A 14,095-nucleotide genomic window follows, 5' to 3' on the forward strand; every position below is an offset into this window, starting at 1 on the left:
GCACATGTTGCATGGCCACATGCCGTGAGTGCTTTGCGGCAGGATATCCAATCAGAACGCAACCTAATCTGAGCCCTGCAGTGGAGCCGGCGCTATAGACTACGGCAGCGGGGCCATGTGACGGCACAGACATCCACGCAATACACAAGTTGGAGGGTGAAGAAGTAAGGATATATAATGGATGTGTGCCCGGAGGCCTGTTTACTTTGCTGGGCCGACTCCACTGCAAGGGACTGCATGAGACAGAATTAAATCTATTGAATTAACCGTCAAACCATTTTGAAGGCCATTCATTGACATATTATGACATGAAGAAATCGAATCAGCCAAACATCAGCAATGAATCATTATCGAATGTAATCCAATTTTCCTTGAATATCCTCTTGCTGCAGAAGGAACAGTGGCTTATTCCCTGTGTCAGTTGTTTAGGGAATCTCAGATGTTAGATTACTAGGCACTCTATTGCAAGGATAATAATGAGATGATATCTAATTAATATTTTTCCTTTGATGCAAGTGAGTCGAATATCTTGTTTGGCTGTTACGGAGTACAAATAGTAACTGTCAGAGTAATCCTGCCTCCCCCTCTCACCTGTTTGACAGTTAAGACAGCTATTATCCAACATATGATCAGTTGCCAAGTCACACACTGACTTGAATGGTTTTGCTGCATGAGCATGGCACTGGTGTCCAGTCTCAACACTGTGGAGTGGACAGGGAAAGCTGCAGTAGTGTAACCGGACCTCTCTGAGCAACGCAGCCCCGCTGCCTTCATGGAAGCATTCCGCCGGCCAGCGCTGAAAAGTTGGAAAGTTCCGGGAATGTCGGGGATTGCAGGGTGACGCCAGCGGCCCAGGCCGCGGCAGTGCCGGCAGAGGGGATTTGTGGTTGACACGGGCCGACCTTTGGGCCGGTTCCCCCCAGGAGTGGCCCTCGGCTCGCCCCCCGCCACCACCACTGCCGTCGCCGCCTGCACTCAGACAGGAGCCTTAAGATCAGCAGCACTGAGGCCTGCCAGATGAAAGACGGGGCACGATGAAGCCGCGCGAGGAGCCACACTTATCCCTCAGATCACAGGCCCATCCCTCAGAGACAGTGCGGAGTTGATCTTTTAACCACTATGAGGTCTTACATTACATTAATGTGGCATGTATGGACTTGAATCTGTATGATGGTGAAGTAGGTATTTCACTGATATACATTCAAGAGATCATTACACACGGGGTTATAACAGGGCTGCAGATGTCTAAGAAATGATGGTCCTAAATGGTAGCCATTGCGCTCAGAGGAGAGCCCTGCCTGGGATGTGTCCAGAGCCGTCCACAGAGCGCTGGACTGGAGCAGTCGGACTCTGGGGTTGGGAGACGCACGGTGTGTTGTGACAGTGCTTTGTAGTTGAGTCTTCCCTCATGCTGACAGTGTCTGCTCTCAAAGGGTTCCCTCTTCCACGGAGAGCCTCATTAGGGGCTAAAGCTGCAAGACAGGGAGACAGGGAGACAGGGCGCTTCTCCTTTCATCACACACACCACACAAGTTGGGCTGGGCTGCCTCTGCGCTTCCAGGCTGTCGTCGACACACAAAGACGCTGCTCTAAAATTCAGAGGCGTTGGCCTGTTGTGCTCGGAACCGTGACATCACAACATGGTTTCCACCCCGAGCCTTTCATGCGTATGAGGATGTGAACTATCTACACTCTACTACATGTGTAATGAGGTTAATTCAGGTTGATGGGGGTGTGGCACTTAGACGTGTAGCTTTGTGTGCATGTGTGACAGGTCATGTGATTTGAATGGATGGGCAGCCCATCTGATGCAAGGGCCTCACACAAGCACACGATGAATGAGTTAGGGGCTGGCTGATAGTCTCTCTCTCTCTCTCTCTCTCTCTCTCTCTCCCTCCCTCCCTCTCTCTCTCTCTCTCTCTCTCTCTCTCTTTCTCTCTCTCTCTTTCTTTCTCTCTCTCTCTCTCTCTCTCTCTCTCTCTCTCTCTCGCCTGAGGAGAGCTGTGAGTAAGGCTGTAGTGGAGGCAGAGGCCGAGTGAGTCGAGCGTAGTTCAGCCGCAGCAATCCCATACGGCCGGGCTCATCTTCAGCTCATCTAACATATGGAGCTGGCCTGCTTGCCAGAGACGCAATCACAGCTGATGGGTCCTCTTCCCCCTCGTAATGTCAGGGCTCGTGCATCACTGCTCCTCGTGCCACCTGGCCCGAGTCCCACTGGCGCTCCAACACTGTAGCGCTCCGCTGTCCTGCTGTTTGCATGGATTTGGCTTTTATTGGTTTTCATGCTGCAAATGGCCTTACATGGTTTCCCATTATTTTCCACATCTGTGAAGCTAATTAAATGAGTTAAAATGCCCATATTCACTAGATTACACAGAAATCGTACGATGAATGCTTTTATGTATGTACGGAGAATGTTGCTGTACACAATGGTACACCATTTCTTACAGGGCAGTGGAAGTGTTTTTCATTGAATGGTACTATTCTGAAGGCACAATTTTGGATGCTCCATAGACAACCAAGCCTGAATGCTCACATTCTTAGAAGCATGTAATCTGTTCCGTCTGCATGCCTCTGGCCATCAAATGTTCATTTAGCCCATTGGAAAGCCATCCGTGTGACATTGCAGTGACCTTGAATGTAGATAGATAGATAGATAGATAGATAGATAGATAGATAGATAGATAGATACTTTATTGATCCCCAGGGGAAATTCAAGGTCTCAGCAGCATACAAACAGCACAAACACATTCTTTAACAGCAGAAAGAGTAATTAAAGTATATAATATAAAAACACAACTAAGCAATAAGGACAGTAGAAGATAAAGAATATGCTAAATATACTAAAATACAAATTACACGAACTAACACTTAATCTAAATCAATTCTAAAAACAGTGTCCACATAGTGGTGATTAATCAATCAGAGGTGCTTGCAATGACTGAGGCAGGGACTGAGCCTGTGATTCTCTGTGCATAGTAAGGTAAGGTAAGGTGCTCTGTGTGAATGAGTGTCATGGTGATAGTGCAATGGTGATAGTGGTCATGGTGATAGTGCAAATGAGTAACTCCAACAGTGCAACAATGCAGAAATAAAGTAAAGTAAAGTCTATATTTCTATGTATTTAACTATTTTAAGAAAAGGTATACCGGTAAGCGTGGCCACAGTTCGGCTGTGGCATGGAGGGAGGGGTTATGCATATGTGCTAATATAGCACGCAAACAGTGAGGCAGAAAGACAGTGGTAAAAGTGGCTAGTGGACAGACAGTATCCAAACATGGAGGGGGTGAAGAGGCAGACAGACTATGCAGAGAAGTCTATCTCTCCTCTTCCCTTAAGTGAAGCATTGAACAGTTCAATGGCCCTGGGGACAAATGACTTTCTCAGTCTGTTTGTTGTGCAAGGCAGTGAGCGAAGTCTCCAGCTGATCAGGCTCTTCTGCTTAACAATAGTGCTGTGGAGTGGGCTCATTGTCCAAGATGTTGATCAGTTCTTTTTGTCAGATAGTGAAGTGATGCACTCCAGTTCAGCTCCCACTACAGAGCCAGCTTTCCTTACCAGCCTGTCAATTCGCCCCGCGTCCTTCTTCCTTTCAATGTCTATTATTTCAGTTCATGTTTAAGTCTACATTAATATCTGGCAGCCATTTGATACTTTAATCTTCCACAGGAAAGATATGTTAATATTTATACTGATGTTTACAGTGCATGAGGCCTGTTTTGGATTCATTATAGTCATGTTAGCTACATTAAAATGTTTGTGCTGGACTTTGAAAGTGCTGCATGATATTTAGTGGATAGATAGATAGATAGATAGATAGATAGATAGATAGATAGATAGATAGATACTTTATTGGTCCCCAAGGGGAAATTCAAGGTCTCAGTAGCATACAGACATCACACACAACATGCACTTACAGCAGAAATGGTAAATATAAGTATAAACATATAACAAAATTCCACTGTACAATAGAGACAGTGGAAGATAAGAAAAACTAACAAGTGATGCCTTTCTCCTCTCTCCGTTTTAGGAGAAAGTGACTATTCCAGTGATCACACAAGCTGATGGAGCAGCCAAGACCAGCACTGATAAGGAGCCTGAACCGGTACCGATCAGCGAGGTGGGCTGGATGACGTCGGTCAAAGACTGGGCCGGCGTCATGATCTCCGCTCAGACTCTGACCGGGAGAGTCCTGGTGAGTACGGAGCACGCTCACAACCACACCACCTCCGCGCCCCCTACCACTCAGTCACAGGGGCCCGGCTGTCCTCGAAGACAGCAGACACTCATCGCAACACGTTCATGACATGGCAGACCAGGAGAAGCCAATTAGCTGCTGTATATGAGGGACTGAGGCCTTTCACTGTTTGATGAAGATAAATGATTGTCATGGAGTCAGTCCGTTAATGACATTTTTCATCCCATGCCAAGTCGTCAGACTCAGAGAGATACAGATGATTGAATCCTTCCTGTGTATATGGTAGTACCATATTTGTATTATGCATTCACTAGGAGATAAAGCCCACATGCTTTATAAAGTGCTGTCTGTTTGTAATGTCCCTGCGGCAGTGAGAGGTGCTGGGGCTGTATGTGGCCTAATCCCTGCCTCTAAGTGTCCTGGTGGACCGGCCTCTGGGCCTGGGCTGCTCTGCCGGGCTTTAGGGAGGCGTGGGCTGTAATTCACCTGTGTGTGGACAGGCCAGCTGAAGGCCAGTGAGCCACTGCTGGGTGTCTGCTGTGGTGGTGTGTGTGTGATTTATGTGTCTTGGAACGAGGTGGGAGGCATGGGCAGTATTTGTGCAATAGGGTAGAGGTTTTCTCAGTGTGACTGAATCACTGCTCAGCCAGAATAAATGAATAAGAACAGTAATGTCATGGGCTTTTGAAACAGACATGGAGTTTTGGGTTGGATGTAAGGCAGTGGACTTTTAAGTGGACAAATTTAAAATGTTTAAAAGTCACTCTCACCAATAAATATTAATATATGTTTAAATGTGTGTGTGCCCTTCATGAGCACTCAAGAAGAAATCTTTATTAATAGTGTATATAGAGCACATATAGGTCACCCCTGCGTTGTCCTCCAATCAGGGTTCTTTGATGCGAGTGAGGGATTGAAAGTCTGCTCCAGCCTCCAGTTTTGCTGTGGTTCCTGCAGATGCAGGCAGAGTAGAGTTCTTTAAGCTATTAAGCTGTAGTCCACCAGGGTTAGTATTCTTTTACAAGGCGGTTTGCAAACATGAGTAAGCTTATGGTTGCTGCCCGTCTATTATAAGCCACAGCACGCGGTCAAAACAGCTCAATTGGCTGGCATCGCTGCTATATCAGATTGCCCATTGGGTGAGTTATTGCTCCGTGGCTCAGCCTTGCGATGGAGAGCTGCACCGCCCTGTGTTTACTAACACCCGCCACCACCACGTGACCCACAGCCCCCACCTCCCCCATCGGCTACTCAGACATGGGCAGCGTGGCGGTAGGAACCAGAGGCCAGGGCTTGCACATGGACGCAGTCCCGCAGTCCCCTCCTCATCCCCCCCCCCCCCCCCCCCCCATCCTCATTACGCCGGCAAGCTGGGATTACAATGCGACTGTTTTTAGGCCCAGATTAAAGGTGTCTGGGCCTTTTGTTTAACCCGTTGGCGTGGCGCTAAGCGCAGACACGAGACACACAAGTGAGATGTCTGCGAGGTTCTCCGCCACCGAGGGCTTCCCTTCCTTCATCCCCCCCCCCTCCTCCTCCTCCTCATCCAGCGCGCCTCTGGCGTCCTTCAGCGGGCAGCTGTTTTGTTTAAAGAAGCGCGAGCCATCCATCACTGGGCCTGGCGCGTAATGGAATTGCATGAGTGGGAGTGGTGTGGCAGCGCTCGCATTATGCATTATCCCCCAAATGGATCTCCAGCATAAATCACCTCCCAATCCTCTATGTATCTGACCAATGACCAACGCTGCCCTCCCTCTCAACCTCTCTTCCTCACTCATTCTCTCTTTCCTTGACCATATGTTTACCGTGTTTCTAAACAGGGAAATGGCAACTCCCCTCCTTTTCCCATGTTATATTGAATTCACTTTCCCATTATTATTGTGCAGTAACTGCTGATTGAAATGCACATAAAAAGATATTTGTAAACAGACACTGTCATTGTTAACATAGGGAATGTGACGGTTAACAAGCTTGTCCCGGAGTGCCTCAAGCTCTCCTCCTGGGCAGATGCCTTACAACTCATGAGAGGCTTGTCAATCTGCACCAACGTGCCTGTCATCAGTTTGTCTCCACTCCAGCGTAGAGCCAGCCTCCTGTTTTCTCCCATGGCCAAACATTTCCCTCAGTTCCCAAGTTTGTTGTGGTGTGTGGATACTAACCTCAGCTCTCTCTCTCTCTCTCTCTCTCTCTCTCTCTCTCTCTCACTCACACACACACACACACACACACACACACACACACACACACACACACACACACACACACACACACTCAGACAAACACACTCTTTCTCACACACACGGAACACACATGCACACACAGACATTATTGTAATATCATGTTCTTTGTGTGTTTTCTCTCTTTGCATGGCGCCTCACTCTCCTGCTGTGATCTGTGCTACTTCTGAAATACTGGCAGGAGCTCAGCTCTGATGGGCCTGCTGCTCACACACATGTACAGTATGGGCTTGTGTGTGTGTGTGTGTGTGTGTGTGTGTGTGTGTGTGTGTGTGTGTGTGTGTGTGTGTTGGGGATGAGTGTGGGTGTCTGTGACTTTTTGTACTGTATGTAAGCACTTTTAAAACTGTGTGTGTGTGTGTGTGTGTACGTGCATGCGCGTGTGCACACATGTAGATGCGTGGGCAGACGCAAGGACATATGCCCTTTATCAGAGGTTCTTTTGCAGCTTCAAAAACTGCACTGAGAATCCGTGTGCACTGCACACCAAGCTGAGATCCGTTGCCACGGAAACTGCCATCTACCTATGCGCTGTCATCTGACAAGCGGACCTGGCAACGCGCTCGGCTCAGGGATGGAAATGAAAGCTCTCCTCTCCTTTTTTTTCTCCTCCTCACCCTCTCTTCTTCCACTGCTCCTCCAGCAAGTGATAGAGCAAGAGAGAGTGAAGGGCACTCTGCCCATGCTAGTGGCTAATTGTAGCATGTAGTGGTGTGCTGCGCTCTGCCCATGCTAGTGGTTAATTGTAGCATGTAGTGGTGTGCTGCGCTCTGCCCATGCTAGTGGCTAATTGTAGCATGTAGTGGTGTGCTGTGCTCTGTGGCGCTGGGGGAAGTGTTGATGGGAACAGATCCCCTCTGGTAAGATCCCTCCCTTATCATCTTTTCCAGTGGGGATGACCCAGCCCCTTAGAGGCCTGCAAAAGATCAAGTGTTCCTGGGGGGTTGCAGCATAACTAATCCCCAAGTAAACCCTATCAATCACTTCACTATACAGCCATGGGTGCGTTGGCTCCTTTGCAGCAGTGAGATATGGCTGTGAAACGCCATGCCATCTTTCCCCACTCCAATTCAATTCAGTTCAACTTTATGGGCTACATTATTCTTCTGGAGGGCATCACCTGCCTGAGGTCTGGCTCTGCTTCATGCCACATTAGTGATGGCCCACTCTGCACCAGCTCCAGCCAGAGAGCTCCCCGCCAAATCACCAGCCTCAGCTCAACATGTCATTCAACACGTCATTCATGTCCTTCACACACACACACACTAATAACATGGACGCTGCTTGGCAGGAGCTGATGCTGGCTTCTGGTGGTGGGGTGCATTGCAGTTTGCGAGCCGCATCAGTCATGTCTGGCATTCTTATCCTTTCACCTCGGCCGCACGGGTTTGGACACAGGTGGCGGCCGGGCAGAGCCATATATCTCCCCATCTGGGAGACTACCAGACACCTAAACAAGAGTTTGGTTTTGTCATAAAGGATTATGGTGCAGCCCTGGAGTCCCAGTAAAAATTATTTATCTGTCTCTGTATGTGCGCGTGTGGGGGTGGCTCTGGCTGCGTCAAGAGAGAAAAGGAGAGGGAGAGGGGGACGGTGAGAGAGAGAGAGAAAGAGATAGATAGAGAGAGAAGGAAAAATAGCACAGCCTCCATTATAAAATAGCACAGCTACCATGCACCTCCATTGTGAAGGAGAAGGCGCTGCCAATGAAATATTAATCAGTCAATTCACACATCAAATCAACCAGAACAACTCCCCCATCCCATCCCACACACACACACACACACACACACACAGAAGGCTCCTCATGTCTGCCCCCCTGCATGCATAATGTGTAGTGTAGGTTTGTTTGTGTGCTTAGCGCAGGAGTGGGGCTGTTTGGGGCTGAGGAGGGGAGAGGCCAGGTTTCTTCGCACACAAACCGTGACTAAGCAGCTAAAGTAGCGGCCCTCCTCTCGGCCTATGGGAAGCCTCGGCCCTGCCTCTCGGCCTATGGGAAACCTCGGCCCTGCCTCTCCCCTCACTCCACCACGAACCAGTTGCCATTTTCCATCTTGGAGAGGGAGTGCAGGTCAGGCAGTGTGGCACCTGTGAGCAGTGTGTGTGTGTGTGTGTGTGTGTGTGTGTGTGTGTGTGTGTGTCTCTAAGGCTCTAGTGGCGCTGAACAAAAAGGGAAACTGGGAATGGAGAAAGTGTCTGAGCTCCACCCTGGCTGCCTCCTCACTTCTCTGCTTACTCATTGGATTCAGGCTGACCTCACCGCACGTGCCTGACCTCCATGACGCCAACCCCTGCTGCCCTCTCTCCCAGCGCCCAGCGCCCCCAAACATGGTGCTGACCAGCTCACACACCCCGGCTGTTCCCCCACTGAACCCCCGGAGTGGCTTGTCTTTGGCCGCCAACTTGAGAGCGGCCCACCCCATGTCGTAATCTGTTTTTCTTTTTTTGTCTTCTGGGGTTTCGGGATTCATGTGCAGGCAACTGGCAGGGGCCAGGAAGTATTTCTAGATTAGTAATTATGAGCTCCCATGGAGTGCATTTCTAATTTGGAGTTAATCTTTTGCTGTCAGTAAACTCATCAACAGGAACGCAGCTGTCATTACTGATCGTCTGTGGGAGAAATAATTCATATCAGCAGTGGCGTCAAAAAACACACACATCTGTTCATGGGCTCACACACTAAATAAATTGGCACAAATTTACACTGTAATTGTTTGGCTAACAATAGCTGCCTTTCACTGCCTGAATTTTTGTTTTGTGCATCTTATAAACGTAATATTCTTCCAGCTCCTTTCTGAGATCATTAAAACTTCCCCTTTTGCATATTAAGTGTCTGTTGGGTCAGGTAAAAAGTATGAACAAACATAATTCTGACAAAACTGCCCAGGATTATCCCACAGAGTATAAAACTTCAATAGCAGTCCCATCAATAACAGAGCCTCTTATTCTCACTGCCTCAGAGCATAGACACATGGCAGTCAGCTTCACTGTTGTACTGCCAGCAATCCAGCGGGATGGTGTTTAATTCAATACTGTGTTGTTTTCCAGTAGAGCTAATTCACAGGCGAGCATGTAAACGCTGGGGGGAAACGCTCTAGAGTTTACAAAAACTCCTCAGGGATGGCTAATCCTCAGAGTCTCCACCAAAACTCACTTTACAAATAACGTCCCACCAGAGACACTCGTCACGCCTCCACCCATGCACACTGCTCAGGAGCCTGTCAGGAGTGGCCTTCTCTCTAAGAATGGCCAATACAGACTCGATATTTCATTTCATTCAGACTTGGTATTTTTTTTAATGACAATATAAATGACTATATGAAAATAATACCGTTCACCACTGTCTTCTTGGGCTGAAATCACTCCATCATACCCCATCTTACACTGTTGAGAGCTATGCACACACAAACGCTGATCCAAAAAAGTAAATACCATCACCAGCAAAAAATCTTCTTTGCCTACGGTTTGAGCTCATTGTCCACCATGCTTGTTGTTTTCTATGTGAGCTGCCCAGTTTGTGCTGCCAATGTAAACATGGCATCAACTGTATTGTTAATATAATTCTGCTGGCATGTCATGGACATGTCTCACTTCCATCTTGCTCTATCTGAGTGCCGTGTGACCCCCTATTTGTGTTTCATTTCCAGTTTTGTACTGTGGCTTTCTTTTAGACAAGTGCAAGTACAAGTGAGACACTGAATTAATTTCTATTACCATTGCTTATTGGCACAATCAATTGCAGATTGATCCCAGCCTTGCTACCTTTGATGAATGGCTTTTTGTGCCGGTGTTTATGCTGGTGTTTACAGTGGGGCAAGGGGATCTGGACTGCAGTCAAAGGCTTTGGGTGTGGCCAGCTGCCACGTCCCCCTGCAGTCCTGCTGGAAACATGGTCACAGGGGCTGCCCACAGTCAGGCCTAGAACCCCGGGCACTCCAGCTTGCTCCACATCCACATCGGTATCCAGAAAGTGGCCTTGACATGAGCGTGGCCCCCCACCTGGCCGAGCTCTGACAGGAAGATCTGTGGCCGGCTGGATTACTGAGGGATGACACCGGAGAGGCTGTTGGCCTGGGAGGAGTGGGGGGGATCACACGGATTTAGGATGAGCAAAAGACAAACTTTAAAGTTCCACTCAACCCCCCCACCCCCTCCCCCAGGCAGGGTGAGGGAGGCCCAGAGGGAGGAGATGTATCCGTGGGCAAGTCTGTTTGTCTCTGAGATGCACACCGCTCCACACAGCGCTCTGTCAGAGAAGTGGAAGGAGACCTGACAGGCCTTTCACATTAAAATGTCAACATCTGTCAAAATGTCAGACTATCACCTCTGCCTGACCAAACTGGACAATGGGTTAAATGTTAATTGCTCCATAAACCCTTGAGAGCGCAGAATATCAAGCCTAAAGGACAAGATGAACTCATTGGTGCAAAAAAACAACGTTCTCTGTGCTTCTCAGAATATAGCTTACACTGATATACCCAGCATAATAGAAATAGAGCGCCCATGGCCTAGAAACTCATTAATAACGGCTACTGTTGGAAGAGGATACAAAAGAGCCCCTCCTATCTCCCCTGGACAGCATTGTCCCAATTTGTACAAATGAATGGTTTCCATGCAATGTTCTTTATGAGTCGTCGTAATTAAAGCTCCCCCTAACCTGTGTCTCCCAGCAGCCTCATCCCACCCCCCCCCCCCTCCCCCCCCTCCCCCCCTCCCCCTTCATTAAACGGCCCATCACTCCTAACTTTATTAGAGCACAGCCAATGACACTGAGTCAGATGAGTGTCTCACTACTGGATCGTGTAAAAAGGTCAGAAGACGTGAATTGAATTGATTCCGGGCCTCTCAGACACAGATCATTATACCCGTCCCACTGCCATTTTCACTGGTGTCATATGCAAAACAGTCAGAGTATCGTCAGTGGAAACATTTGTATCTCCTCGAGGGCAGTTGCTAAACATTATAAAATCGAGGCAATTCAAAAGAAAATTAGTTTTGAAGGAAATGAGGAATCTGTATTTCTGAGACGAGTTGAGCAGCCGTATCAGGGGGTTATGAGAAGTCGGTGCGGGAGTTTAAGTGTTTCTAGTTGACTACTCATGCATAATAGAGGTGTGAAATGGAGGAAACGGCTATTGTTGTTGTAGCACAGATAGGCTATGCTCCACACTCCACACTCTCATGACACTTCAGCACTACCTGAAAGAATGGTGCTGCTCCAATAAAGCACGAGGAACCATGAGAGAAAAGGAAGTTTCAATGAACTTTACATCTCTGATTTCAGTAGTGAGACAGCAGTGCTTTTGTAGTCTGCATTGTGGTTACACAGGAGCATTAATCCAGTTAAGGGCTGTTCACACCAGGAAATGAACGGTAACTATAAAGACACCCTAACTAGATCATAATATGTGCGTACACACTGACAATGCAATATCTAAAAATGGATTCTGATTGGCTGTCAGCTTTTAATTGTTCTGTTAAAATCACCCTGAAAATGATCCCCAACGATATTGTTTTTCATGTAGTTACCGTTATAGCATGTGGTGTGGACGTTGTCATTCATATTAACGATGCCATTATAGTTATCATTCCTGGAATGAACGGCCCTTTACAGGAAGGTATCTAAGAATGTCCCTATGCAGAACAATTGGTTCTGCTGTTCCGTCCGACTGATTCCACATATCCCCTTCTCAGTCACAGCAGAGCACTGTCAGAATCACCGTTCATTTTGTTAACACTTTCTATGGCTGACACGTGTCAGGACCATGAATGGTGTGGCTCTTTGGATGGTGCATAAAAAAAGAATCTTCTGGGAAGCATGCAGTGGACGTCTGGGGGGGGGGGGGGGGGGGGGGCACATAGAACAGGTTGTCTCCTTCAGGCCAGTCAAAGACGCCCAGTGATCCAAAGGCCAATGAGCTCCTTTTTCCCTTCCTGTACTGTGGAAACAGTTGCTGCACAGCAGAATGCCAGTACATTTGAATCCCACAACTCCCAGCTCATAGATGTGTGTGTTTGTGAGAATGTACTACGGAGGGCTCAGGCACTGCTGTTTGTGGCATGATAAGCTTCTAGTAATGGGAAACCATCAGAACAGCGCTCCATACCAGGCCATAAACACCGCATCAGCCAGCCCCAGTTCCCCCGCACTGTTTTTTTGCTCATGTACTATGTGTGCTAGTTATGTATCGCATATTATTGTCTGCCAGTGTGTAAGCATGTGTGTGTGTGTGTCTCTGTATGTCGCACCTTAAGCAAGTGATTTCGTGTGGAAGAATGAGTACTATGCGAGGGTCATTTGTTATTGAGATAAGAGTGTGAATGGATTTGTGTGTATGCATCACATGGCAATGTGTGGATTTGAATTCATTTGCTCTGAATACGTTTGTGTGTTACTGTGACGGGTATAGGTGTAAGTGTTAATTGGTGCTCTGTGTATGAGTGCATGGCATCTATTTCTATATGCAGCTTTTGCTGTATCCTGACATGGTGAATCATGACACATTTTCATGTTAAGATCTGATTAAGCTCTGATATGGTCTCAGAAGTCTCACTTCCTCCTCATTGGGAATTATAGTGAATTCCCCTGGAACAATGCACTTGATTAAAGTGGTGGTAGGCCCAGATATCGCCATACAGACATCTTAGTCTTTGCCACCATTTTTATGACCGTTAATGCAATGATCTTATACATACTCAATGGCTACCTTAGGCACTGGAAAATGTGAAACTGTATAACCACAATTTCAATTTGCCAAGACAGTAATCTTTTTCAAGCCCTCTGGCAGCTGTTTTCTTGGATCTCTGATGTTGTGTATTTTGGAAGCTGTGCAATGTTTTACCTCTATAGGTTGCTCCATGAGGACAGTCATTCTCTGTCCATATAGGGTAATACAATATGGGATCATTTACCATATCTGCTTGAATTGAGAAGCTATGGGATTTTAATAGCTAATCTTTGTTCATGTAAATAACTCACCCTGAGAGCTGGGATGTACATAGTGCTGTTTGTATGAATGTCACGTGTGAAAGCTAAAAACCTCATCCCTGACTCTCACCCGATCCCAAGGGCCATCTGTCTAACTCCAATTAGTTTAACCTTGAGTGCTGCTCTTAACAGGATGAGGGAGATTGCACATCCCAGGGCTATTCCCTTTTCAAAGCTGCCAGCCTCTTATGTCTGACATACCCTCAGATTCAGCCCTCACAATGTCTGGACACTGGACAGTTTACTTTAAAGGTCAGTGCAGACCAAGCCCATGGTCAGATGTCTAATAATGCCGGGCTAGTCAATGTGGTCTGTGGCCCAACTCAGCACCAACAGACCTTCATTGGCTTGTTTGCAACCGGCACCAACAGACCTCCATTGGCTTGCTTGCCACTGGCACCAACAGACCTCCAATGGCTTGTTTGCCACCGGCACCAACAGAACTCCATTGACTTGTTTGCCACCGGCATCGCTAAAAGGGCTCCACTTGGCTGTTTAGCTCAGCTACCTGTTGCCTAGAAGCACTGTGTAATCATCAGATATTCCCCTAAGGAGCTTCAATCTCAGTAGCTAGTGTAGTGCCTTTGGATGACTAGAACTTCTCATGTGATCTATTCTTTCTTTTTTCTCTGAGTCTTTCTTTTCTCAACAGCCTGAAGACCTAGGGCTGAC

At 47.5% G+C, this 14,095-nt stretch overlaps 1 protein-coding gene across 18 annotated transcripts in view; it reads left to right on the forward strand.

The window, feature by feature from the left end:
• kcnma1a (potassium large conductance calcium-activated channel, subfamily M, alpha member 1a) overlaps window positions 1-14,095 on the forward strand; it is a 139,447-nt gene that overhangs the window by 28,896 nt on the left and 96,456 nt on the right. For all 18 annotated transcript variants that reach the window (XM_042065388.1, XM_042065387.1, XM_042065389.1 and 15 more), the window contains exon 2: window positions 4,031-4,195. In XM_042065388.1, the coding sequence (XP_041921322.1) occupies window positions 4,031-4,195 (165 nt within the window). The remainder of the gene's footprint in view (window positions 1-4,030; window positions 4,196-14,095) is intronic.

This window comes from Alosa sapidissima, chromosome 16, assembly GCF_018492685.1.
Source record: "Alosa sapidissima isolate fAloSap1 chromosome 16, fAloSap1.pri, whole genome shotgun sequence".
In the NCBI taxonomy this organism is placed as follows: Eukaryota; Metazoa; Chordata; class Actinopteri; order Clupeiformes; family Clupeidae; genus Alosa; species Alosa sapidissima.